Below are 26,307 nucleotides of genomic sequence, written 5' to 3'. Positions count from 1 at the left end.
GTATTTTACTGAATATCAGTAATTACAGTGCAAATCCAAATTATTGTCATATTTTTTAAACAGGTTAGACACATTGGACAATGATGGTTACTTAAAGTTACTTATATCTTGTCTTTTCACGTTACTAAGATCAGGTTCTGCGGGTAAAATTGCAATAATAAGGTGACTTGAGTTGGACTTGACTTGACCTATTTAAGGACTTGGCTTGACTTGACTTGCCCAAGAAAAAAATGACTTGGGATTTACTTGAGACTTGAAGGTTAAGACTTGAGACTCACTTGAGACTTGCACGTGTGACTAGGTCCCATCTCTGATATGTAGTATATAGTGCAATTCTGAGAATAGTACTTCAGTGTATTAATATAGATGACCACACAATATAGATCTCGTTTTTGAGAGGTGAAGGGCTAAACTCTCGCGCGCGCTCTGTCGCACACGGGCAAATAAGTATTTAGTCGGCGACCAATTGAGCAAGTTCTCCCACTTACAAGATGAGAAATGCCTGTAATTTTCATCATAGGTATAAATTGGATGGTTAAATGATTTACAAAATTAGCTGAAAAATAAATCCAGTCTAAATAATCAATTTTATTTTTAAAAATGTTACAATTTTCCATTTCCAATTTCGCGGACCACCTGCAATACCGCTACGGACCACTAGTGGGGCCAAAAGTAGTTGACCAGCGGTGCGTCGTCACCCGGAAGTAGTTGACCATCAGCGTGAGCTCGTCACCGCGCTTGACTTCAATGACGCGGAAGTCTTGAATGCCTGCCTGCTGTCAATCCCCGTAGCGACGTTTTGCATTTGTGATCATTAATATTTGGAGAAGTAAAAATGAGTACGATGTTCGCGGACACCATCCTGATCGTCTTTATTTCCGTGTGCACGGCGCTGCTAGCCGAAGGTGAGCCAACCACGCTAGTAGCAACAAATGCAGAAAAGGTTATTCGCAAAAAATACTACGCCTTTAAACTTATTGAAAACGGTACTGCAAGTCTGCAACACAACACAATTGATGTCGTCTAAGTGGAGAGGTGAGGATTGTTTTTCCTGTCAGAAACTAGTTGAAGTGTTGCGGCAACCAACGGGGTTTAGCATTCAGTGCAAACTGCTAATCCCGGGAATCTGATTAAAAAACATTCAACACACACACAGTCCTTCGAGTAATCGACTCATCAGAAATGCCTCACTCGTTCTATCTACAAGACGCTTTTGAACAATGCAAAGTGCTAAGACGCCGCGTTGTGATCGGACAGGAATCACGTGGGTGCTGGTCTACCGCACGGACAAGTACAAGCGGCTCAAGGCGGAGGTGGAAAAACAAAGCAAGCAACGTACGCTCTACAGGCAAAGACCGTGCCGCTTTGTGCTCTTTTTTTTTTTTGGACGGCACAGCGATGATTCTCCCACGAATTCTCATCATCGCTGTGTTTTTCCCTTAGTGGAGAAGAAAAAGGAAACCATCACAGAGTCGGCGGGACGTCAGCAGAAGAAGAAGATTGGTAAGATTATTGGGGGGTTGCTTTTATTTTAACGGCAGTCTTACGTGGATGAAGAGGTGGAGGTCATGCGTTGATGTTTTGCAGAAAGACAAGAGGAGAAGCTCAAGAACAATAACAGAGACTTGTCCATGGTCAGACTTGTTTCACGATTGGCCCAACGCAAGCGCGGTTGCCACCTTGACATTTTGCCGTCTGTTTGCAGGTGCGCATGAAATCCATGTTTGCTGTTGGCTTCTGCTTCACCGCTTTGATGGGCATGTTCAACTCTATGTAAGCGTCCGCAGCCGTTGACACTCTCCACATATGCGCAAAGGAAAAGACGCAAGGCGAACAGCCGCTCTTCGTTTGTTTTGCGGCAGTTTTGATGGGCGCGTGGTGGCCAAGCTGCCCTTCGTGCCACTGTCGTACATCCAGGGCCTGTCGCATCGCAACCTGCTGGGCGAGGACTACACTGACTGCTCCTTCATCTTCCTCTATATCCTCTGCACCATGTCCATTCGCCAGGTAATGCTGTCACATGAGGCTCACACCGCCTTCCGCAGACAGCCCGCTAAAAATTGTGCTGCCGTTTGGAGCGGAAGAATTAAAGGAAGTGAGCAAACTCAAGACGCGTACCATTCTTGTCGAGGGAGGTTGCAGCTCTGCGAAAGTGCGTGCGATTTTTGTCAGATTAGTCCTGTTTTATCACTGTGGTAAATTTTAATGTTCAGAGCACATTTTTGTTGTGAATTATCCCCCCCCCCCCCCATTTCAAATTCGTTAACTGCAATAATATTGAGTGGGATCTGATGCTGTGCTTGTGTTCTCTTGCTCAGAACATCCAGAAGATGTTAGGCCTGGCTCCCTCCAGGGCAGCCACCAAGCAGGCGGGGGGCTTCCTGGGGCCCCCGCCCCAAGCTGCCAAGTTCTCCTAAAGGTCACCACAGGAAAAAGACTAAGCGCTGCAAATGATGAGGCTTTTCATCTGCCATTTGGAGTTACCCTTTGTTAGCTGTCAATAAAGTTTTACAGCTCCTTTTTATCTACTGTTGTCATTGTTGGAGCCTGTCTTACTGTGTGGCGTTTGCATGTTCTCCCCGTGCCGGCATGGGTTTCCTCCAGGTTCTCCGATGTCCTCCTCCATTCCAAAGCCATGCACAGTAGGCCGACGGACCGCCCCAAATTGTCCGTGTTTTGATTGTGACTGTGAATAGTTGTTGGGCTAGACGTGCCCTGCGATCGCCTGGCGACCAGTTCAGCGTGAAGATAAAGCAGTTTGGCTCCTTCCATCACCAGATTTGAAGTCAAAATGGGCTCATTAAAAGGAACGATGTCTATTTTCATTGTCTATCTTTTCACAACAGCAAATTTACGAATGAACTTCGGAATTTAAAAATGCGACTAAAAAGTAGATATGGATAGAAAAGATAAGTAGGCAAACACCTCTTGCAGTAAAGCGATCCTGTTAATGACGACAATGGAGGGATGTATTACGCGAGGGGGCGCGGCCACTATTTAATGCCCCCGGGGCTGGACTTTTGCCTCTCTCCAGCTATCGAACGGCCTGTCGCAGCGACAGTGTTGCTGCAAGTTAATTCTTACCTAACTGGACTCAGACTCAAAGTATGGCCCAGGCCAGCCTATACGCCATGGACGCCGCAACCACCGGCAGTTTGCTACTCAGCGACAACCTCAACTTCTGGGACGACGAGCGACAGGCGCCTCGGCCGGGGGATAACTCTGAGCCCGTCTACGAGCCCGCCACCGGTACTTGGACTTCGCCAACACGCCAGTTAAACATACACGCCACCTGCTGTCTGCTGTACATCCGGAGGCGTGCGGTACACGACAGATTATTGAATTGTAAACAGGCGTCTCCGCCATCTTGGATGAGGCCAAGTGGCGCCGTGGGTAACGATGGCTGTGTTGGGAATCATTCACTCGTTCCAGAAATTGAAATGATAGTGTGGAGCTCGGTATTCTATTTTTCTCTTTAGCCATTTTTATAGTCTACTGTATAAAATCCCGAGTGATAAGGGCAGGGCTCTCAAACTCAATGTATTCGTGGGGGCAATACAACAACGACAGCAATCCAGTCTTGTCAACGTTTGTTAATTATAGTTATTAGGGGTGTAACGATTCATCGATACACATCGATTAATCGATATAATGCTCTACGATTTATTGGCATCGATGCTAAACTTAAACATCGATTTATATCGCCGTGTTTGACCTCGGACATTAGACGCGACTTTATTTTGAAATCCAGTTCATTGTTGCTTGCTTCCTCTTTCCGGGAGCAGTACGCGGCGTGCTGTGTTGTGAGCAGAGCAGGCACGTGAAAGGGGAGCCGACAACTACGTGGCTCCTGGGGCTGGTGCTATGGCTAGTGTCCAAGAAGACGAGGAAATTCGCTCCCCTTTGGGCTTCAAGTCATTCGTTTGGAAGCACTTTGGATTCCAAAGAAAAGATGGCTCAACGGACAATTAAAATTATTGTAAATAAATAGTTCAGTAATGCACTTTAAAGTTAATGGTATTACAAAAAAAGAAAGAATATTCATTTTTCTTTACTTATATGAGAAAAAATATAGGAATTTGATAAAGTTCAGTGTTAAAATAAGCACTTTGTATACTACAATACTCTTGTAATTTCCTAAATAAAGAGTTTGCAGTACCTTGTTGATTTTGCGTATGAATTGTTATAAATCAGGATATTGTTCTATATTTTTTATTTTAAAAAAATAAATAAAAATATCGATCGTGGAGCACTATATCGTGATGTATCGTGAATGAATCACAGCAGGCTTTAAGATATCGGCAATAATCGTATCGTGGTCCCTTGTATCGATATGATATCGTATCGTGACAAAACCTGCGATTTACACCCCTAATAGTTATGAATTGGAACATGAATGGTTCTTAAGAACCTGGACAAGATTGGTCCTCTCGCACAGCTTGCTGGTGCAGCGCAAAGTCCAACTCCTGCAAGTTGTTGCAAAAAACAGCACCACCCCTTCCCTTCCCCTCCCACTTCTTCTGTTGACCTCAAAACTTTTTATGAATGTGCTGAATTGAACTTGCGTGAAGCTGGCCCCCCACCCCACGCAAAATTTAAGGAAAGTAGTCTGTTTTGTTTGTGCTTCGTTTATGCTGGTTTGTGCCGTAAACATTTTCGTTTGTGCTGCAACGGTTTTTAGTTATGAGTGTGTCCTGTATGTGTAGGGCGTGTGCTGTGTCAGTTGACCCCGTGCGGCTCCGATGAGGTGGACGCAGCCATCAAGAGCGCTCGTGGCGCGTACGCCAAGTGGAGCAAGATGGCGGGCACGGAACGGGCGCGCGTCATGTTGGAGGCCGCTCGCATCATCAGAGTGAGACGCTGGCGGCCGCCTTGTTCTTGTGATCGCAAGAAAAGTGTCACTCACCAATGTGGCCCTGCCGCCTCACTGACATTTTCATTGCAACCATTGCATCGGACACCCCAAGCCTGATGGATTGAATTGGAGTTTTTCTTCAGGAGCGTCGGGAGAAGATCAGCAAGTTAGAGGTGATCAACAACGGGAAGTCCATCACCGAAGCTCTGGGGGACATCGACATGGCCTGGCAGTGTATGGAGTACTACGCCGGACTGGCCGCAACCTTGGCAGGTGGGACGCATCAACCTTCATGCCCCTGCCGTGACAATGTCGATGAATAGCCAATCATGTTTTGCTAAAAACACGGATAGCTTGCTAAAATCAAGACGGCGGTTCCTCGCAAGACAACTTGTTTACGCATGTGCTCAGGTCAGCACATCCAGCTTCCCGGCGGAGCCTTTGCCTACACCCGCCGCGAGCCTCTGGGCGTGTGCGCAGGCATCGGTGCGTGGAACTACCCCTTCCAGATCGCCGTGGTCAAGTCTGCTCCAGCGCTGGCGTGCGGTGAGTTTGCAAACCTCTGCGCTCCGGAGGGCCTTGCCCGTCTTCACGGTGACCTCGCTCTGTCAGGCAACGCGATGGTCTTCAAGCCGTCCCCCATGACACCCGTCACGGCCGTCATCCTGGCCGAAATCTACCGGGACGCCGGAGCGCCCCGAGGACTCTTCTGCGTGGTGCAAGGTGGCGCCGAAACCGGAACCTTCTTGTGCCAGCATCCCCAGGTGGCCAAGGTGTCCTTCACAGGCAGCGTGCCCACCGGCAAGAAGGTAATGGCGCACCTAGCAACACCTCCCGATAGGGACGACGGGGGGACTGGGATTGGCAGACTTGTGCTGTGGGGGTAGACCAGTGTAGAATTAGAGCCAGAACCAAAATCAGGCCGGGAAGAGAACAAAAAAAACAAAAAGTACAGTCAAACCTCTACATATGATTGCACAAACATACCAATTTTTCAACATACGATGTGAAATTTGATCAAATATTTGACTCAACATCCGAAGTAATTCCCAACATACGACATCATGGTTAGACGGCGGCATGTCGGGATGACATGTTATCATATCCTAAGAAGGCTAATGCAAATGGTAGTAGTGGTGAAAAAAGGAAGAAGGTGATGATTTCCTTACAATTAAAAAAGAAAGCCTAAGAAAACATGAGCGCGGAGTGCGTGTGAGTGTTTTTGCGAAACATTATGGCCGTAAAAACGTGTCAACCATTTCGACGATCATTAAGCAGAAGGGAGCCCTCAAAGCGGTCAAGCCATCCAAGGGGATCGCCATCATCTCTAAACGTTGCAGCCCTACCCTGGAAGAGATGGAACGCCTTTCTTTAAAAAAATCTGCAAAGGGGTCGGGTGATGGTGAGGAGGAAAGTGAAGTGAAGTGAAGTGAAGTAAAGAAAAGAAAGCTTTAATTGAGTGGAAGGGAATTGGGTGGAGATGAAAGTTAAAAAGAAAATGTAAAACAATATATATAGAAAATAAATAAGCTAAGTTTGTTTTAAGTTAATGTTATGTAAATTGGATTAAAAAAATTGAAAAATAGAAAAGAATATATATAAATGATAAAACAAATGAGCTAAATTAATTTGAAGTTCACATACTGTAAGTTACTGTAAGTTACGGAAGTCCTGTAATTCTGTCAGATAATGCTCAATTTCTTCCAGAAGACACACAAAGAAACCGAAATTCCGTTTTCTCCATCCCACGGTGACGAGACACACAAGTAGGCGACACAAAACAAAAACAAGAAGGCACAAACCATAAATAATAAATAAAATAAAACGAGCGATGAATAAATAACAGACCAATAACCCATTAAATAAGAGGGGCAAAACCGAGCCAGTGCGCATACAGCAAGAACAGGACGCTACGCTGAAAGGGGGAGCGAGTTCAGGATCCTAACAGCCTGGAGTACGAAGCTGTTGGAAAGTCTGGTGGTGCGGGAGCGCAGGCTCCTGTACCGCCTCCCAGAGGGCAGAAGTTCAAACAAAGAGTGAGCGGGGTGACTCACATCACTCACAATCTTGGTCGCCTTGCGGGCGAGATGGGAGGTGTAAATGTCCTTCAAGGAGGGGAGAGAAGCACCAACAGTCTTACTAGCCGTTTTCACTATGCGCTGCAGGGCCTTCAAGTCATGGTCAGTGCAGCTGCCACCCCAGACAGCAATACAGCTGGAGAGGACGCTCTCAATGGTGCCGCGGTAAAAAGTAGTCATGACGGCCGGAGGAGCCCCCGCTCGCCTGAGTTTCCGAAGGAAGTACAGGCGGCGCTGGGCCTTCTTCGCCAGCGACGCGGTGTTGGTGGACCAGGAGAGATCCTCACTGATGTGCACCCCCAGGAACCTGGCGCTGCTCACTCTCTCCACCACAGCACCGTCGATGGTCAGCGGCAGGTGTTGGGCGTGACCCTTCCGGAAGTCAACAACAATCTCCTTGGTCTTGTCGACGTTCAGCAGGAGGTTGTTGTCCCTGCACCACGCGGTCAGAAGGTCAACCTCCAGCCTGTATTGAGTCTCGTCTCCCTTGGTGATGAGACCCACCAGAGTCGTGTCGTCAGCAAACTTCACTATGTGGTTGCCGCTGCAGGTGGCAGCGCAGTCATGTGTCAGGAGGGTGAAGAGCAGCGGACTGAGCACGCAGCCTTGGGGGGCCCCTGTGCTCAGCGTGATGCTGGCGGAGATCTTGTCGCCATTATTATTGCAGATTATTGCAATTACAAATGATTTGGTATTTTTATCTTGTTTATTTGTCTTGCAATGGAAAAACACAAAAGAAAATGGAAAAAAAGAGTCAAATCAATTGTCATTTCCCACAAAACTCCAAAAAGGGGCCCCGACAAAAGTATTGGCACCTTTAGCCTAATACTTGGTAGACAAAATAACTGCGAACCGCCATGTTTGACGATAGGTACTGTGTCCTTTTCTTTGAAGGCCTCGTGGTAGAGTGTCCGCCCTGAGACTGGAAGGTTGTGGGTTCAAACCCCGGCCGGGTCATACCAAAGACTATACAAATGGGACCCATTGCCTCCCTGCTTGGCACTCAGCATTAAGGGTTGGAATTGGGGGGTTAGATCACCAAATGATTCCCGAGCGGCTATGATCCTATGCCATGGATCAAAATCACATGGGGATGGGTTAAATGCAGAGGACAAATTTCACCACACCCAGATGTGTGTGTGACGATCATTGGGACTTTAACTTTAACTTAACTTTAACTTTTTTTCCCATAAACTCTGTTAATACCTTTTCCCAAAAAGCTCTGTTTTTGTCTCATCTGACCAGAGAACGATCTTCCAAAACGTTTTTGCCTTTCTCGGGTAGGTTTTGGCAAACTCCAGCCGGGGTTTTTTATGTTTCTGGGTCAGAAGTGGGGTCCTCCTGGGTGTCCTACCATTGAGTCTGTTTTCATTCAGATGCCAATGGATAGTACGGGTTGACACTGTTTTACCCTCGGACTGCAGGACAGCTTGAACTTGTTTGGATATTAGTCGAGGTTCTTTTTCCAGCATCCGCACAATCTTTCATTGAAATCCCTCGTCAATTTTTCTTTTCTGTCAACATCTAGGGAGGTTAGCCACAGTGCCATGGGCTTCAAACCTCTTGATGACACTGTTCACGGTAGATGCAGAACATCCAGGTCTTTGGAAATGGACTTGTAGCCTTGAGATTGCCCGTGCTTACTCACAATATTGCTTTCAAGTCCTCAGACAGGTCTTTGGTCTTCTTTCTTTTCTCCATGCTCAATGTAGTACACACAAGGACACAGGACAGAGGTTGAGTCAACTTTAATCCATTTGAACTGGCTGCAAGTGTGATTTAGTGATTGCTACCACCTCTTGTGTGCCACAGGTAAGTAACAGGTACTGTTAGGTACAAAAATTAGAGAAGCGGCACATGGGTTTTCAAAGGGTGCCAAAACTTTTGTGCACCCCCTTTTTTATGTTTGGTCTGGAATTATATCCAATTTGGCTTTTTTGACAATTATTTTTGTAGTTTGACATTAAAGACAAACAAAATGAACATTTTAATATCAAAGCATTTGTAATTACAATCATTTTCTGGGAGAAATTGACTATTAGCTGACAGAATTTCTGGGGTGCCAATACTTTTGGCCAGCACTGTATGTGTAATTATCTACAGTATTTATGAAGGAGTTATTGTTTTTTTGGCTGTGGAACGAATTAAACGAATTACAGTGTATTCTTATGGAAATATTTGATCCAACATACGACTATTTCAACATTCGAAGTACCGTATTTTCCGGAGTATAAGTCGCACCGGAGTATAAGTCACACCAGCCATAAAATGCACAATAAAGGGGAAAAAATATATATGTCACACCTGAGTATAAGTCGCATTCGCAAAATCCAACACCAAGAACAGACATCAATAGGCAACAGGCTGAACGGTACGGTATGCTAACGTTACACAAACACATAAAAGAGGAACTGAGACCGTGTCTGACGTAAGATATTAGGAGTTATTCAAATAACTATAACGTAGTTTATCGAACCACCTGTGTCACTCCAAATCATTAAATCCATCAAAATCTTCGTCCTCTGTGTCACTCATAAACAACTCCACTGACTCCGGAAGTAGTTGCGGCGCTGACGTCAGACTCGTCAGTTGCAGTTCCAATTACCGTTTTTTTCCGTGTATAATGCGCCCCCATGTATAATACGCACCCTAAAAATGGCATGTTGATGCTGGAAAAAAGCCTGTACCCATGTATAATACGCACCCAATTTTTATATATTTTTTTGTCCCAATGATCGTCACACACGCAGGGAGGCAATGGGTCCCATTTTTATAGTCTTTGGTATGGTCTTAACTAGGCTGGATGTATTTTTTTTGTTGGCGTTGATTTCTCCGACTGCCCATAAAGGCACCACCGCGATCAGATGAAAAGAGAGGAAAGTGACGTGCAGACATGTGAAAAAGGCGGCTCTGTATGGGAGAGACGTTGAAGAGGAATAAAAACACCCTTGGAAACCAAAACTTGCCCCTCGTCGTGACTCGGAGCCGCAACAAATGTTTCGGATTTGTGTAGGGTACATTGTGACAGCAAACGAGCAGGTGATCGAGCAAGCGTCTGATACGAGAGCATTGCGTTCGTATGGAGCGTGTTTGAAGTGAACAGCAGAGACGAAAGGAACAAGGCAAAGTGTTGTGAAATAAAATATTACCTGTAATACGCATTTTGTTATTTGCTGATTGTATTAAACTATCACATTCATTGTCAGTCAAGAAGAGAAGAGGACTATTATCCCTTCTTTGACGAAATGACCAGAGCACAGTACAAACACACTATTGTTCTTGTAACGTGTTTTGTATGTAACGTGTTTTGTATTTAAGTCCTGTCTGCCCCTCGCTCACCGTCGGATCATTGCATGTGTTACTGTCATGATGTCTGTTTGGTTTCTGTTCCTGTCTTTGGTAATGTCACCCTGTCTTTTTGTTCCACGTCTTTGTCGGTCAGTCCTGTTGTTGGTTTTGTTGTACCATGATTTTCTTAAAAAAAAAGAAATAAATAATAAAAAAAATTAGAAAATTTTTTTTTTTTAAAAATTTGTACCCATGTATAATGCGCACCCCAGATTTTAGGACAATAAATTAGTTAAATTTTGCGTATTATACACGGAAAAAAACAGTATTCCACAGGCCTAGAGCGCCCTTATGCGGTTTAGTGTGAAAATAACGTGAAGTGATATACTAGTAAGTAAGTAATATGTTAATGATCAAGTAATAATGTGTTAATAATTTCACATATAAGTCGCTCCTGAGTATAAGTCGCACCCCCAGCCAAACTATGATAAAAACTGCGACTTATCGTCCGGAAAATATGGTAGGTCCCGGAACAAATTAATTTCATATGTAGAGGTTTGACTGTAGGAGCGGAACTAGAACCAGGACAACAACCAAGCCAAGTTAAGAAGCAGTTCTGAAATCAAAAGAGACTAGAACAGGGGTGGGCAAACCTTTTGAGCTCGCGAGCTACTTTTGAAATGACCAAGTCACAAAGATCTACCCACTAAAAAACAATAAAAATTATATATATATATATATATATATATATATGTATGTCGTGAAAAAAAAGTCCTACTCCCATTCCCTATGAAAGTGATACTTCTTACTATGGCCAGCTGCCCCACTCATTTTTATACCCTTTCTTAAGTTTAAGAGAAAAAACAGGGTTCTGACAATTGGAGGGAACTCGCGAGCTAGCGTGTTTGTGTTGTTAGCGCCGTTGTTTGTACACGCGTCAAGTGCGGAAAAAAAACTAATAATAATAATTTATATCACGCGATCGACCAATAGTGGCTTGGCGATCGACCGGTCGATCGCGATCGACGTATTGCGCACCCCTGGACTAGAACAAAAAACGAGAATATTTGAGTAGAACCAGACCAAGCAACAAACGGAGTTCCAAGAACTCCAACGAGACATGAGCAAGTGACGAGACATGAACAAGAAACAAAGGCTGAGTCACAGTCACAAGTAGACCTCCAACAAGAACAAGCAGACATAGACGAGAACCGGACATAAGTGACAGAAGATGGAAACTAAGCGGAGCAATGACTCGGACCGACCGCGTTTGTGTTTTCTACCGGACAGGTGATGGAGGTGGCGGCCCGGGGCGTTAAGCAGGTGACGCTGGAGCTGGGTGGCAAGTCTCCGCTGATCATCTTCAAAGATTGCCAGCTGGACAATGCTGTCAAGGGAGCCCTCATGGCCAACTTCCTCACCCAAGGGCAGGTAAGCGCTCGCCCGGCCACGCAGCCTCGCAACAAACGGCCTCGCATTTCTGCTCTGTCCCCAGCAACTTTGCAGTCCAGCTTCCTTCTTGAGGTGATGCTGTGGTTCTAATTGTGGAACTTAGGTGTGCTGCAATGGAACCCGAGTGTTTGTGCAGCGGGATATCATGCCACAGTTCTTGGAGAAGGTGGTCAGCAGGACCAAGGCCATCACTGTGGGGGACCCTCTGCTGGACCAGACCCGCATGGGGGCGCTCATCAGCAAGCCCCATCTGGAGAAGGTCCTGGCCTTTGTCAAACAGGCCAAGGAACAGGTGAGGAGCAAACAGAAGAAGAAGAAGAGGGGCAGCCAACCAGCGGCGACCGCCGCGTTCCATGCTAACGCGGCGGACGGTGTTGTTGCAGGGAGCCGAGGTGCTCTGTGGTGGAGAACCGCTCGTGCCCACTGACCCCAAACTCAAGGATGGATACTTTATGTCGCCCTGCGTACTCGGTGAGGTCAAGCTCACAAGCTGGTGCCGCCTTCATGCGGCGCTCACTCGCAGTTTGACTTGTGGCCACCTCGTACGTTGCGCCACCTTTCTTGATGCATTTTCTGCCGCTGTCGCCTTTTATGTTGCGCTCGCACATGGTTCGTGGCCACGCACATTTCAAATTGTCATCGTTTGCTGCAGACAAGTGCAGGGATGACATGACCTGCGTGAAAGAGGAGATCTTTGGGCCCGTCATGTCGGTGCTGCCCTTCGACACGGAGGAGGAGGTTCTGCGGCGTGCCAACGACACCACCTTCGGGCTGGCCTCCGGCATCTTCACCAGGTGACGCCAGCTGTCGGCAGCAGGTGGCGCTAAGCTAACCGCCACGGGCTTCCCTCCCTCAGAGACATCTCGCGAGCTCACCGTGTGGCGGCGAAGCTGGAGGCGGGAACGTGCTACATCAACAACTACAACATCAGCCCCGTGGAGGTGCCCTTCGGAGGATACAAGATGTCAGGTGGGCTCGGCCACAAAGCCTTTCAAAATCAAACCGGCTTTGACTTTGAAAATAGTTTCATCCTGGCCTTCCATGAACTCATTTCCTGATAGATTATCTCCCCTGTTCCATGTCTTTTTTTAATGAGTTATTCCTAATTTCCAAAGTCCTTATTTCTGGTGTCATCCCTATTTTTGGTCTTTTTCTGTGACGCAGGTTTTGGGCGCGAGAACGGGCAGGTGACCATCGAGTACTACTCGCAGCTGAAGACAGTGGTGGTGGAGATGGGCGACGTGGAGAGTCTCTTCTGAAAGCCCTCACTTTTTTCAATCCTTGAAATAAAATTGCCACCACATTTTGTCCTGTTTTCTGGTTGCCCTCCACCAGAAAAAATATTAGGTGCCATAGTTCTTTTTGAATTGCTGACATCCATGAAGCATGTCCCATTTCAATAGAAAAGCCTTTATTTGGAAAAGGCTAAACCAAAAATTATCTATTGGTAGGTTGAGGGCCTGGTTTGTAGTTGTACGTATTCATATGTACACGGTTGGATAAGAGGAGACTTGTGGGTCATTTCTGTCGCGGGCCGCATTGTAGTCATAGTTTCCTTCGGAGGGCCATTATGTCTGTCAACCCAAATAAATGTATGAACGCCTCATATTATAAATACACATCGTGTAAGCTACAAAACAAACTGACAAATATCTCATTTTCAAATCAGACTAGTAAAACATGTTCAAATGTTTTAAAAAGATGAATTTTAAAAGTGAAGACAATTTGCAATTTTAGTAATGACACATGAATTTGATGCACAATTTCTTTGCAGGCCACATAAAATGTGGTGGGCCGCATCTGGCCCCCGGTCCTTGGGTTTTGGGTTTGACACATGTGCTGTAGGGGTACACTTGCCTGTCTTGTGTGCCGACACCGTGAGTTCGATCCCCGCATACGCATACGATTGTGAGAATGTGTGTGACCGGAAAAAAAAAAAAGAGGCTCATTTCACTCTCCAAAAATTATTTTCTATCGAAAGGTCTCGACCGGAAATGGTTGTGTGCAGCGGGCAGCAACGTTCCGTGGTTGCTGACGAGTGCTGACCGGGCTGCTAGCTTGACGCTTTACGATGCAGGTGGGTGGACGCTGACTGGAAGCAAATTGTTCAACTTTTCAAGCTGTTAGCCTGGCTCAGTTTTGCGCGTTCGGCATTTTCTCTGTACGCTTTGCGACCAGTCGTTTTGCGGTGTTAGCATTAGCCGCTAAAGCTAAGGCATCGTTGCAAAGACAAGAAAAAAGTAGCACAAAAAAATACGTACATAAATAACTTTCCAAGTACCACCGCGAGGGCCTACATGAAGAAGCGTAGCTTGACGAAGTGTTGGGGGAAAAAAACGTTCATGTTTTTGTCAGCGTGACTGTAGCATGGATGATCAAATAAATGGAAGAACGAATTTGATCATCTGAATCGGCTCCGAGATCTCGTTGAACTGAAATGGTCAAAAGCCTGCAATTTAAGCCTTCAACCGATATTGTCCCATTTCCGTGGCTTACCACGGGAGTAGAAAATCAAGGCACTAGCTCAGTCAGGAGTGTCAAACTCCCTTCCTCGGGGGCCGCATTCCTACATGTTTTCCAAGTTTCCCTCGTTAAACACACCTGATTATAATGACCAGTTCATCCTCACGTTCTGCAGGAGCCTGATTAATTGAATCAGGTGTTTAACGAAGGGAACTTGGAAAACATGTAGGAATGCTGCCCCCAGGAAAGGAGTTTGACTTTGGAAAACAGCGGTCAACGTTTATGCCAAATTTCCGATGGACCAAGAACCGAATCATCAATTTTAGGTTGGTGCATTTTCAGCACTGGAAGTTTGAAATAATCTCCTGCTTTTGATGAAAGTGATAGATAAATGTGTTTTTAAACCAATTCATTCTTTAGGTGACAAAATAAAGACCCAATGATACCAATGATGATCTTTTTTAAATAACGGTCAGTGGAACTGTGCCTTGATGTCCAATCTCTGATGGACTGTCCGTGCACTTCTGTTGCAGCAGCGTGAAGAGAAGCAGCTGGAAGCGTCGCTGGAGTCGCTCATCACGCAGGTGGCGCATGTAAAAAACGCCCTGCACTCTTTCATCTTCAAGCTGGAGAATGAGTATGAGCGACTCACCTGGTGAGAAGGCCACTTTTGTCCTCAGCTCAAATTGGAGTTCAGACGTGCGGGTGCTCCAATCCAGTTAGAAAGCAAATGGAGCAGCGAGGCTACGGCCATGTCCCAGCCTGTGGTCAAGTGTGGCCCACAAAAGCCAGAACCCCAGCTGCTTGTTTTGTTTGCCCGTCTGTCATTTTCCGGGCTGCGTTAGCGTTGAACAAGCCCGTGTGTGTGTGTGTGTGTGTGTGTGTCCGCGTGTGTGTGTCCGCGTGTGTGTCCGTGTGCGCGCGTGTGTGTGCGTGCGTGCTCGTAAGGCCATCAGTGCTGGACAACTTTGCTCTGCTGTCGGGCCAGCTGAACACCATCAACAAGCTGCTAAAGAACGAGAAGACGCCGTCTTTCCGCAACCAGCTCATTATCCCGCTGCTGCTCTCTCAAGACCGCGACGACGACTTGGCGGTGAGAGGCCCCGCCCTCCGGGGGTAGACGCCAGCCAGCACCAACTTTTCTTAGCCCGCTGGTTTCTTCTCTCCCTTCCTCCTTCAGAAAGTGACAGAGCACCGCGTGCCCGTCTTCAGCCACGAGATCGTCCCCGACTATCTGCGTACTAAACCCGACCCTGAAGTGGAGGAGCAGGAGAAGCAGCTCAGCGTGGAGGCGGCACGTGTCGGGCCCGAAGTGGCGCAGGTGGCGCACACATGCATGCATATGCACGCACGACTTCCTTCTCCTTTTTCCTCATCCTTCCCTCCTTCTTTCTCTCCTCCCTTACCTTCCCACTTCTTTGCCCCGCAGAAACAAATCCAGACTTTAAACAAGTTGTGTTCCAACCTGCTGGAGAAGCTCAGCAACCCGAGAGATGAGCGGGAAGCAGAAAGCGCCGGTGAGTCTTATTGTCGGCAACCTATCTTTTTCCTCACAAAGCAATTCCCGCCATTCGGCTACCGCCTCGTCAGTAGGTCATCCAACGCATCTGGGCAGAAAAGAAGGTGGATGCACGGAGGGCAAGGAGGGAGGGAAGAAGAAAGAAATGTAAGGAGGGAAGGATAGAACGATGGAAAGAGGGAAGCAAGGAAGGGAGCAAGGGTAGGAGGATCAAAGTGGAAGATGCAAGGAGGGGAGGATGAAAGGGAATGACAACAGGAGAGTGGAGGGGTGGAAAGAGAAGGAAGCAGGGAAGGAATGGCAAGCATGGGTGCTGCAAATTTTTGCACTCTGATGCCAGCAGCAACACAGTGGGATGAAAGGTAGCAAGTAGGAAGGAAAGGAAAGAGGGAGGGTGCGAGGAAGGAAGGTGGCATGGCCGGCAAAACAAGGCTTTCGGCATTTTGTGACGCGGGCGTTTTTGTCCTTCAGCGCTCCGCCAGAACAAATGTTGGTTCAACCCGGCCGACACCAGCGCACTGGTGGGGGCAGTGGCCTTTGGCAAGGGTTTGTCCAAGTGCCGACCCCCCGGCGGCGTGGCGGCTGCGGGCCCGCCTGGTGTCATGATGTCGGGCGGTCCTCCCAACTTGCAGCAGGTCACTATCGGGAGTGCCAGCCAGCTGGGAGCACCCCCACAGCAGCAAGGCCAGCCGGGTAAGTGACCTCGCTTCCAGTCTGGTGCAAACCGGGTTTTCATATGAGACGATGAGACAGACGGGGCTCGGCTTCCGAGCGGGACTCAGGCTTTCTAATGACTGGCCAAATGAGCGGCCGTCACGCGAGCTTCAATTGGAAAGGTTACCTCTCGTTTCTTATCAGGCAAGATGCCGGGCATCAAGACTAACATCAAGTCAGCTTCAGCCTCCATGCATCCTTACAACAGATGAAGCTCCGTCCATCTACCTGTCCGTATGTCATCTCTCCCTGGCGTACGCCACCACGTGGCGCTGCGTCAAGACTCGTGCTTCATTAAATGAGGACAAAAGTCGTCTTATTTTGTCGTCTTCTTTGGGTGTCGTTGCAACGATGTATTTTCTTCCCCAAAAAAACTTTTTTACTTTTGAAAAAAAAGCGTTACGAACGAACAGTCAGACTAAAAAAGGAAAGCGGAAGCAGATGCTATACTGCAGAAGCAAAAAAAGATGCAGTCAGAAAGACTACAAGTGGAGTAATGCTGCCATCTTGTGGCAGATGACGTCAGTCACTCAGGCCGTTGCACATTACACAAATAAGAAAAGCTGCCGATAAATATGGCAAAAACTGTACATCTTGTGACATAAATGTGTGACGTCCAGGGTCCGCGCCACGACGTCACAAGAGCGTGCGTGTGTTCGCTGCAGCGAGGCCGAACTAAAGCTGGCGGTGACGTCAACATGGCTCGCTGCACTGGCCCACAGTCTGGCGTGCGCGTGACGTCACAGGACAGCAATTCGAATGTTGTGTTGTAAATGTTTGGGATGATTCTCATCGGTATTTGGTTGTCAAGAGCTTGATGGCCGTGTGGAGTACAAACGAGACACTTTGCAATTCAAGTCAAGTTGAAGCAGTTGGCTAATTAAGTGCAAGCTTGCACGTGCAGGACGTTAGCATCGCACGTGGACTTTCCCAGCAGCTTCATGGGTGAGCGCAATCAGCTTATTTATTTCGTCATGCTGTATCGCTTGATGTGTAATCTCATTGTGCCCGTTGGCAAACAGCTTCGACCATGACACCTCATAACTTAAATTGAGATGACATGAGGGTTCTCATAGAGTGGTGATCTCATATTGTCAACCACTTTGTGGATAAATGTCTGACATCCCTCTTCCCATTTTTTCTCTCAAAATAAAAGTCAAAGATTTTGTTTTGCAACGAGCCACCGGCCTTTCCTTCTCCAAGTTCTTGAGAAGGAAAGGCCGACATGGCGATTCGCCGTGACACCCGTTAGCGCGTCAAAGACGTGCGCAGACACGTTTCTATTTCGACCACGGCACACAAAACAACTTGACACGACGCACGCGAAGCCTATTGGTGAGTTGATTGACGGTTTGTGTTGGTCACGTGGAGCCAATCGGAGGCGGTGCGCAAGAGTACAAAAACGAGCGCATGCCGCGAACAGCGTAGGAAGGACGGATAGCCGAGGGATGCAGCAAGACTCATTCACCTGCTCAGACCTCCAGGGGGCCCTACGCAAAAATATGTCAAGAGACCAGAGAGACAAAATTTGATTCAAGAATTTTTATTCGCCCTGTTTGAGCAGGCCAAAGAATTTGACTTCGGTACATCACAGCCTCTGTTCAACATTTATGTGACTAACAACACTCAGGACATGCGAAAATTGACAAATATTCTCAAACATCCCCTGATTTTAAACTCCCAGGAGGGCAAGGAAAAACTTAAAACTCCAACTAGGGTAAATGAGAAACTTTGAGAAGAGACCACAGATGGGAGGATCCCTTTTCTAGGATGACCAGGCTACAATGCATGCAGAGTGGACACATGTCAAGTCAAGTTTATTTGTATAGCCCTAAATCACAAGCAGTCTCAAAGGGCTTCACATAGACAAAAATTGACAATTATTCTCAAAGCATCCCCTGATCTTAAGCTCACATAGTACACATAATACAGACAATTCAAAAAAGGCGTGGAGAGCAGGATGTTATTGCACATCAATGACTATGAGACTTTAAGAGCGGTGTGAGTTCATCAACTATGAAAAAAAATGCGACTTATAGTCCGAAAAATACAGTATATGTTTTTTTTTCACTTTATTGTGCATTTTATGGCTAATGCGACGTATATTCCGGAGCGACTTTTAGTCTGAAAAATACGGTACTAGTCTACTCTACGATGACACGCTGCTGCAAGCCATACAGCGCTACTGGTCTAGACAAGTTACAAAACGTGAAGTTGCATAACATGACATAATGATGACGTCACGCGAGGCCGGCCTATTTCTGCTTCATCGTCTGCTCCTCATCTTGCTTGGTGCAGGTTGCAAGTTGTGAGCATGTCGCTAGCAGAGAGCAGTAAGTTGAACAAGATAGTCAAGCAGCAGTACCTGGACCTCCCCCAGGGAGACAAGGTCCAGGCTACCTACGTCTGGATCGATGGCTCCGGAGAAGGTCTGCGCTCCAAAACCCGCACCCTGGACTCGGAACTCAAAAGCGTCCAAGGTCAGTCAGCCTCAAACTTCATCTTCTGTGCGGAAGCTCACTGGGACGCCTTTGAAACACATACATTTCATTTTGGATGGCAACATGCCATGTGCACAAGAGTCTGACGTGCATGGGCACACACATGATCCACCTTAGGATGCACTTATCCTTCCTCGTGCACTGTGCCTCATTTTGACTAATGGGCTGAAAATGCCAACAGAGTAATCAATAGATTCCTAAAAATGATGGTTGGTTGAAATGTTTGTAAAAGTGTTTGTAAAACACGACATCGACTTGCACTTGAACTGATTTGTGTTCTATGCCATATTGGAATGTGTGATGACAATGTCAATGATATCAACAGGTAAGCCATCTTATTTCTCTTTGTATTTTTTGATAGAAATCTTTATTACCAATGTGAACAAGCAATCAACCAGACAAAAGATGCAGATCAATTTACATGCAAAAAGGTTATGGCTTTATAAATTTGCAATGATGTGGCAAACATGCCCTACTCATGTTATCAAGCCCAATTTGCAACAGTGTTGCAAAGTTTTAGGGACATTTGTCACAAGTGTGTAATGACATTGTTGCTGATGTGCATGCTACTCTAATTGGTTCAATTTGGAGTCAACGTGCTTGGACTCGTGTCGTCAACTAGTAAGTGTTTAAATGTTACAACTCATTCAAATTTGAGACATGATGTCATGATCATGACGTTTGCATTTGTGTTCACGCATGTTATAAAAATGAAACCAAACTGAGATCATGTCAAGTTTAATGACGGTGAGTCGGTGACATTTTAATGTTTTGATATTATGACTTTGAAATGTTGTGAACTTGTAAGTGCAATTGTGACCATACCATAACTACGTAGATGTCACAGTGATTGCAGCTTTGCTGCGACAATGTCATGAGGTTACATGAAAATGACTGACATGTGCGCGTGTGTGTCAGATGTTCCCGAGTGGAACTTTGACGGTTCGAGCACGTTCCAGTCTGAAGGCTCCAACAGCGACATGTTCCTGATCCCGGTGGCCTTGTTCCGGGACCCTTTCAGGAAAGACCCCAACAAGCTGGTCCTGTGTGAGGTGCTCAAGCACAACAAACAACCTGCAGGTATGTTCGCAGACAAGCTACCCGTCTGTTTTTCTTTACATCTGGCTAATTTGAAGAGGTCCGCTATGGACGTGAAAATGATTTGCACGTGTTTGTTCAATGTGGCATACTTTCCAGTGTCATTTTCTCATTTGTTGGGCGGGATATATGAAGGAAGCAGAAAGTATACGCCTTATCTCTGATCTGCCCCCTCAGAGACCAATCTTCGCGATCGGTGTCGTCGCATCATGAGCTTGGTGGAGAAGGAGCATCCCTGGTTTGGGATGGAGCAGGAGTACACGCTGCTGGGCACCAACAGACACCCGTTTGGATGGCCCCGTAATGGCTTCCCGGGACCCCAAGGTGGAGCGCCCGCCCATTCAAAGTGCTTTTGCAAGCGCTCATGTTTTTGCTATCCTCTCAGGTCCCTACTACTGTGCCATGGGAGCTGACAAAGCGTACGGACGCGATGCAGTGGAGGCTCACTACCGAGCCTGTTTGTACGCCGGTGTGAACATTTGTGGCACTAATGCTGAGGTCATGCCAGCGCAGGTACGCTGTGTGTGAGTGTGTGTGCGTGTGCGTGCGTGCATACGTGTGTGATGAGAATGTTGACACCAGCTAATGGGCCCAGCTCGCTTTCTACCTGGAGGTGGGCGACAGGGTGTCGGGTGCATTAAGGCAGGGCTCTGGCATTTTTCATCTTTAGGGTTAGGTGTCGCGTGCATTCAGGCGCAGGGCACCGGCATTTTTCATCTCTTTAGGCCAGGGTCTCAAATTACTTGGAATGCTCACGTTGATGCCAGAAGGTTCTCTTCCGGGTGCTTCGGGCTTTGATACACCACCTGGCCCACCTAGTGACATGAGTTGTTTTTCACTCTCATTCTTTGTGGCGGGGCTAGTGCCATCCCTGTGTGGGCCTTTTTGCTCAGATTGCTGTACCTGTGATCTGACCCCAGATCAGTGCAAGAAGATGGATGAATTTTACAAACCCACTGAGCATTTTTTGAAATGATCCAATTTAAAATTGATACTAAACTGTTAAATGATCTCTAGAGTCACTTGTGTTGTGCTGCATTTCCAGTGGGAGTTCCAGGTGGGACCGTGCGAGGGCATCACCATGGGTGACCATTTGTGGATGGCTCGCTATATCCTACATCAAGTGTGTGAAGACTTCGGCTTGATTGCATCCTTTGACCCCAAGCCCATCCCAGGAAGCTGGAACGGAGCAGGGTGCCACACCAACTTCAGCACCCAGGACATGAGGCAGGAGGGAGGACTAGAGTGAGTAAATCACACAATCACACATTTTGGGACCACGACATTCCATTGGGACGAAGAACTTCTCTCGAGACTATAACTGTCGACTTAACACTTCTTTACAACGAGAATCTTCTTTCTTGGATCTACCACCTTCCCTTTGGACGCTAATCTCTCAGGACTAGTCCCTTTTGTCTTGGTACAAGAACATGATTTCCGGATTAGGCCATTCTATGGGGAGTAAAACCTTCCCTTTCCCAGAACCTTGACTTGGGAGTGAAACCTTTGCTGGTGACTGAGCCATTCTCCAACTTTTTCTCTTCATCCAGAATCTGTTTTCAAACAAAACGTTTTCTTTTCTAGGGTGATCGAGGCAGCCATCGAGCGTCTGGCCAAGCGCCACCACTACCACATCCGCGCCTACGACCCCAAAGGTGGTCTCGACAACGTCCGACGCCTGACCGGTCAACATGAGACCTCCAACATTGATGAGTTCTCTGCCAGCGTGGCCAACCGTGGTTGCAGCATCCGCATCCCGAGGGCCGTGGGCGACGACAAAAAAGGCTACTTTGAGGACCGCCGCCCGTCCGCCAACTGCGATCCGTACATCGTCACAGAGGCTCTGGTACGAACCTGCCTGTTGAAGGAGGAGGGAGACGAGCCTGCACATTACACCCAATGATGTGACGACGCCCTTGCTCAATATGACCTTTTCTACTTTCTTCCCCTTTGACATTTTCATTGGCTTTTGCTCTTTAATCAACTTGGCATTTTCTCCTGGAAGCTCATGTTGATTTTAGGACACATGACCAGTTTTCTAAATTAGCATTGCATAGCATAATAGAAACTTCTCTCTTGGGACCAGAACCTTCTGTGGGACTACAACAGTTGACTAGCACTTTTCCCTCAACCTCTCGAGATGCCAACTTCCACTATGACTAAAACCTTGACTTGGCTTCACAAGCGGCTACGTTTGGAACTAGAAACCTTTCAGGATACAAACTTTCTCTAGCACCCTCGTGTGACCTACATGGGACTTGCAGTGTTTGCATATCTAAATTAAAATATTCTTTTGCCATTTAAAGCCTTTTCTGAGTCTTGCTTTACTTCTCAAGTTTGAGGTTCCACAAAAATAATATTTAATATATATAATATTTCGGTCAAAGTCACAGTTGTGTTGGACTTGTTTCTTTTCACAAGAAGCTCCTGATGTTTTTAGCTGAAAGCAATCCTGCTTCTGATTACTAAAAAACAGGAAAGGCAACAGCAACGTGTACATATTCTGTTAGGTTAGACCAGGGGTGGGCAAACTACGGCCCGCGGGCCACATCCGGCCCACGGGACCGTTTAATCCGGCCCGCCAACCCTGAATTAATTGTATTATTAAACTTTTTTTTTTGTCATTTTGCCTGCATTTACTACCGGAAGCCGTGTCAGAAAGCTCGGTGCACACTCACAAGTGCGTGTACGTACGTACTCAGTAGTACGGACATGGCGCACTCGCGCTCTATTTGTATCAGTCCCGAATTTAGAGCGTGGGCTGTGACGACAGCATTCTTGTAATTCGCTCGCTGAGCTTTCAGATACAGTTTTACGCTAAAGCCACCCACAAACCTTCCCCTGGAATCCTTCCATTAAAATGAGTGGCCCGAAGAAAAGAAGTGAGTGCCGAATGTTAAAAGAGTGGCCAATTTGACTCGACGTACGCGACGTGACGTTCAGCCACATCAACCCGTCACAGATCGAGGTAAACGGATCTCTCCTAAGAATTGCCACAACAAATTTTACTCCAGACTATGATGCACTAGCAAAAAAGGGAGACCAACAACACTGTTCCCACTGAAAATGAAGGGGAGGCTCTCAAGTTTGTTGTAAAAAAATGCATTTTGAATATGATTTGTACACATAGCAGGGATTGAAACTAGCGACCATTCTCATTTTCAAACAATGCAGGATGCTCAAGGACATTGATGCACCAACTGTTTGCGACTAATCTTAACCTGTAAAGTTCTTAAGGCTTACTTTAGGAAGTGTTTCCCGTTTCCTCACCTCTGTTACCAGGTGTTTGTGAGTTAAAACTCTGCTCTGATGTTCAGATACCCCTCACCGTGTTGCCGTTTTCATTACTTTATTTGGATGTATGCTTTCACCGATTCTTCAAGATGATATATTTGGTCAGAATGTTTGCTGTTTGATGTGATCTCATAAGATAAAAAATTTTCATTAATCTGACCTGCAGGCACTGAAGTGATGGAGACTGTTATTCATAATAATAGTGTCGTATTTTATGAGAATCACTGATAGCAGTTTTTTAGTGATTTTTTTTTTTTTAATGCTGTTAATAAATGCATTTGTTTTCAAAAAACTTGTTTGGAATATCCATGCTTTACTACCTACTAAAGGCCAAAATCTTTTATGCAATGACCTTTACAGGTCGCTTATATTACTTAACACAAACACTACGTCCATCTGCTCCTGGTTCGGCCCTCCGGTCCAAATTTAGAACCCAGTTCGGCCCGCGAGTCAAAATGTTTGCCCACCCCTGGGTTAGACATTCTCATAGGTTTTCATGTTCATATGTGTGCAAATCTTCTCATTATTTTATATAAATATAACTGCTCAATCAGAACACAGATACAGCACACAGTGTAAACCAGGGGTCTCAAACTCCAGTCCTCGGGGGCTGCATTCCTACATGTTTTCCAAGTTTCCCTCGTTAAACACACCTGATTCAATTATCAGGCTCCTGCAGAACGTGAGGATGAACTGATCATTTGAATCAGGTGTGTTTAACGAGGGAAACTTGGAAAACATGTAGGAATGCGGCCCCCGAGGACTGGAGTTTGAGACCCCTGGTGTAAACCGTCCAATACACGCACACGTGCACGCACGTGCACGCACACACACACGCGGGAGTGACTCCCCCACACTCATAGATACCAAATGGTCAGGTGACACTTTCCCGCCTTTTCTGGGCAGTATAAAACCATCTGACCTGGAGAGGGAGGGCATTGTTTCATCTGACTACCATTAAACAATCCAAGATCTTGCCAATAAAGAACCAACTGTTACTCCACATCTTTGTTTTTCCTGGCTCAACAACATCATCCACAACACGCAACAGCAGCAAAGGAAGAAAGCTAGCGAATAAGGAAGCATGGAAACAAGGAAGGAAGGAAACTTGGAAGAAAGGTCACAAAGTAAAAAAAAAGGAAGCAAAGAAGTAACTATCTTAATACTCAGTTTTATCAGCAAAGCAAATCAAGAACATTTTCTCACATGTCTTGCGCAGGGACATAACACTTAACTCGGTTAGTGATGGATTTGAACCGCCGAGGTCCCGGCTGCTGATTGACTCGCTCTACTGCCTGAGCCACGGCCGCTGGATCTGAGTTCCTCAAGTGCGAGAATGAAATGTGTCACTAATGTCATTCGATCACTGTCTTGTTTTGACACATCAAAAATGTGAGTGAATGAAGATGCTAAACGTGCTAACAAGATGGGCCAAGACGAGGACAAGGCCACGCGGGGACATGTTAGTTAGATAAGAATAGCCTACACACGCTCAGGCCTGTTCCCAATTAACAGTGTTTGCTCCAATCCAAAGAATGTCAAGCCACCACCGCAGCAGCGCAACACGCCTCCTCGTTTACGAGCACATGCACATGCGGGAACTGATTTGGGAGGCAATCGCGGCAAAGAGCAAATTCAGACAAATACTGTGTCTTCTTTTCAATTACTTCAAAACGTGGGATTTGGGGAAGGTGTGAATTTTTGCGACGTGGACGATATTTTGTGCTGTGTTAAGAAATGTTGAGAATGGAAAGGTTTTTTTTTACAGGGAAAAACGCCGAGCAAAATGACTGTTCTCTATACAGTCATTTTGCTCGGCACAATAAGAAACTCAAGTTGATTGGAAATTCTATTCTCCATGTGCTGAGCTAACTCAGCGCATGGAGTACAGAAATATAAAGATTCTATGACTCAAAGTAGTGAATGAGATATGAAAAATCAGTGCCGCGCTTTAGGGCTGCAGCTATCAAATATTTTAGGAATCGAATATTCTACCAAATATTCCATCGATCAATCGAATAATCGTATAAATCGTAAATTTTACTTAGTTAAAGAGCAATTATAAAAATACAAGCGAAAATAAGACATTTCACTTAATAATGAACAACCAATTGGTTTCCTTTTATAGAAAATCAGCATTTTTATTTCTTAAACACATTTTGCGCATCGAAGAAAATCATATTTTCTATATTAGGATGCAGAATCCATGGACAGGAACTTGGAATAATACAAATTTGGCCATACGATGATTTACTGAAAAAGATGAGAAAGAATAATTACCGTATTTTCCGGACTATACGTTTTTTTCAGTTTGGCCGGGGGTGCAACTTATAATCAGGAGTGACTTATATGTGGATTTATTAAAAAATTATTACTTGATCATTAACACATGACTTACTTACTAGTATACAGTAATCCTTCGCTACATCGCGGTTCATTCAGTTCATCGCGGATTCCCCCCCCCAAAAAAAATCAAAGATTTAAAATAGAAATTCTAAACTGAGGAATTATGGCACGATAGTTGCCCGCACGCCAGCAGAAGGCAGGGAGTACCCACACAATTGCAGCACGTACACTTGCACCTTATTATAAAAAAGTTGTTATAATAAGAGTTCTAAAAACATATTTACAGTATTGTACCTTGTTGTAAAACCATTGTTATAATAATAAGAGTTCTAAAAACATATTTACAGTATATACACTGAAAAAGTTGTTATAATAAAAAAGTTGTTAGAATAATAAAAGAGTTCTAAAAACATATTTACAGTATGCTTACATTAGCTACATCTACAAATGTTACATACACACATTTAGATTTATATTATAAATATTATATATTATATTTATATTACTTATACATTATTTTCTGTATGTCATTTATACTATTAATATATATTAATATTTTTATTTTTTTTTAAATGAAGACAAATTGTAATTTTAGTATTGACACATGAAGTTGATGTACAATTTATCTTCGTTGGCCACATAAAATAATATGGCGTGCCGTATCTGGCCCCCGGGACTTGAGTTTGACACCCATGGGCT

At 45.7% G+C, this 26,307-nt stretch overlaps 4 protein-coding genes and 1 long non-coding RNA gene across 11 annotated transcripts; 4 read left to right on the top strand and 1 right to left on the bottom strand.

Annotated features, from left to right (window-relative positions):
• The first annotated feature begins 659 nt into the window (after nt 1-659).
• tmco1 (transmembrane and coiled-coil domains 1) lies at nt 660-2,524 on the top strand. Of its 3 annotated transcripts, none has more exons than XM_037249576.1 (7): nt 660-905; nt 1,258-1,335; nt 1,444-1,503; nt 1,588-1,634; nt 1,706-1,773; nt 1,863-2,007; nt 2,319-2,417. In XM_037249576.1, the coding sequence occupies exons 1-7, from the start codon at nt 836-838 to the stop codon at nt 2,415-2,417; spliced, it is 567 nt and encodes a 188-aa protein (XP_037105471.1). In that variant the 5' UTR covers nt 660-835. The 3 variants fall into 3 exon arrangements, with proteins under 3 accessions (XP_037105471.1, XP_037105472.1, XP_037105470.1); XM_037249575.1 differs by having other exon boundaries at nt 888-1,035; nt 2,319-2,524; XM_037249577.1 differs by lacking the exon at nt 1,258-1,335 and having other exon boundaries at nt 683-905; nt 2,319-2,524.
• Nucleotides 2,525-2,997: 473 nt separating this feature from the next.
• On the top strand, nt 2,998-12,981 carry aldh9a1a.1 (aldehyde dehydrogenase 9 family, member A1a, tandem duplicate 1). Its single transcript, XM_037249434.1, has 11 exons — nt 2,998-3,249; nt 4,707-4,852; nt 4,999-5,128; nt 5,267-5,401; nt 5,468-5,664; nt 11,512-11,652; nt 11,777-11,965; nt 12,057-12,144; nt 12,326-12,467; nt 12,530-12,642; nt 12,838-12,981. Exons 1-11 carry the CDS (start codon nt 3,108-3,110, stop codon nt 12,930-12,932), a joined length of 1,518 nt encoding a protein of 505 aa, XP_037105329.1. The 5' UTR covers nt 2,998-3,107; the 3' UTR covers nt 12,933-12,981.
• On the bottom strand, nt 4,624-11,574 carry LOC119121738. The gene is made up of 2 exons (XR_005097753.1): nt 11,487-11,574; nt 4,624-5,730 (listed from the first exon to the last, which is right to left on the bottom strand). It is a non-coding gene; the product is annotated as an uncharacterized LOC119121738 (long non-coding RNA).
• Nucleotides 12,982-13,500: 519 nt separating the features above from the next.
• On the top strand, nt 13,501-16,688 carry med8 (mediator complex subunit 8). 5 transcript variants are annotated; one of them, XM_037249556.1, is made up of 8 exons: nt 13,501-13,550; nt 13,655-13,750; nt 14,670-14,791; nt 15,085-15,229; nt 15,317-15,457; nt 15,566-15,653; nt 16,127-16,348; nt 16,514-16,688. In XM_037249556.1, exons 2-8 carry the CDS (start codon nt 13,745-13,747, stop codon nt 16,579-16,581), a joined length of 792 nt encoding a protein of 263 aa, XP_037105451.1. In that variant the 5' UTR covers nt 13,501-13,550; nt 13,655-13,744; the 3' UTR covers nt 16,582-16,688. The 5 variants fall into 5 exon arrangements, with proteins under 5 accessions (XP_037105451.1, XP_037105453.1, XP_037105455.1 ...); XM_037249558.1 differs by having other exon boundaries at nt 13,503-13,550; nt 14,673-14,791; XM_037249560.1 differs by having other exon boundaries at nt 13,503-13,550; nt 15,093-15,229.
• A 436-nt stretch (nt 16,689-17,124) lies between these two features.
• On the top strand, nt 17,125-22,273 carry glulb (glutamate-ammonia ligase (glutamine synthase) b). Its single transcript, XM_037249488.1, has 7 exons — nt 17,125-17,314; nt 18,668-18,849; nt 19,789-19,950; nt 20,146-20,292; nt 20,354-20,481; nt 21,014-21,213; nt 21,553-22,273. The coding sequence occupies exons 2-7, from the start codon at nt 18,684-18,686 to the stop codon at nt 21,869-21,871; spliced, it is 1,122 nt and encodes a 373-aa protein (XP_037105383.1). The 5' UTR covers nt 17,125-17,314; nt 18,668-18,683; the 3' UTR covers nt 21,872-22,273.
• The last annotated feature ends 4,034 nt before the right edge of the window (nt 22,274-26,307 follow it).

The sequence above is a fragment of the Syngnathus acus genome, chromosome 4 (assembly GCF_901709675.1).
Source record: "Syngnathus acus chromosome 4, fSynAcu1.2, whole genome shotgun sequence".
In the NCBI taxonomy this organism is placed as follows: Eukaryota; Metazoa; Chordata; class Actinopteri; order Syngnathiformes; family Syngnathidae; genus Syngnathus; species Syngnathus acus.
This window is presented reverse-complemented; position numbering and strand designations above follow the sequence as displayed.

Bases quoted from the DNA above. Each gene is read 5' to 3' on its own strand.
- tmco1 (XM_037249575.1), top strand. From the start codon at position 933: ATGCAGAAAAGGTTATTCGCAAAAAATACTACGCCTTTAAACTTATTG. The intron at 1,036-1,257 runs GTGAGGATTGTT...GTGATCGGACAG, and splicing joins GATGTCGTCTAAGTGGAGAG to GAATCACGTGGGTGCTGGTC. The intron at 1,635-1,705 runs GTCAGACTTGTT...GTCTGTTTGCAG, and splicing joins ATAACAGAGACTTGTCCATG to GTGCGCATGAAATCCATGTT.
- aldh9a1a.1 (XM_037249434.1), top strand. From the start codon at position 3,108: ATGGCCCAGGCCAGCCTATACGCCATGGACGCCGCAACCACCGGCAGT. The intron at 11,966-12,056 runs GTGAGGAGCAAA...GTGTTGTTGCAG, and splicing joins TCAAACAGGCCAAGGAACAG to GGAGCCGAGGTGCTCTGTGG. The intron at 12,643-12,837 runs GTGGGCTCGGCC...TCTGTGACGCAG, and splicing joins CGGAGGATACAAGATGTCAG to GTTTTGGGCGCGAGAACGGG.
- glulb (XM_037249488.1), top strand. From the start codon at position 18,684: ATGTCGCTAGCAGAGAGCAGTAAGTTGAACAAGATAGTCAAGCAGCAG. The intron at 19,951-20,145 runs GTATGTTCGCAG...CTGCCCCCTCAG, and splicing joins GCACAACAAACAACCTGCAG to AGACCAATCTTCGCGATCGG. The intron at 20,482-21,013 runs GTACGCTGTGTG...CTGCATTTCCAG, and splicing joins CTGAGGTCATGCCAGCGCAG to TGGGAGTTCCAGGTGGGACC.
- med8 (XM_037249556.1), top strand. The intron at 15,458-15,565 runs GTGGCGCACACA...TTTGCCCCGCAG, and splicing joins TCGGGCCCGAAGTGGCGCAG to AAACAAATCCAGACTTTAAA. The intron at 15,654-16,126 runs GTGAGTCTTATT...TTTGTCCTTCAG, and splicing joins GCGGGAAGCAGAAAGCGCCG to CGCTCCGCCAGAACAAATGT.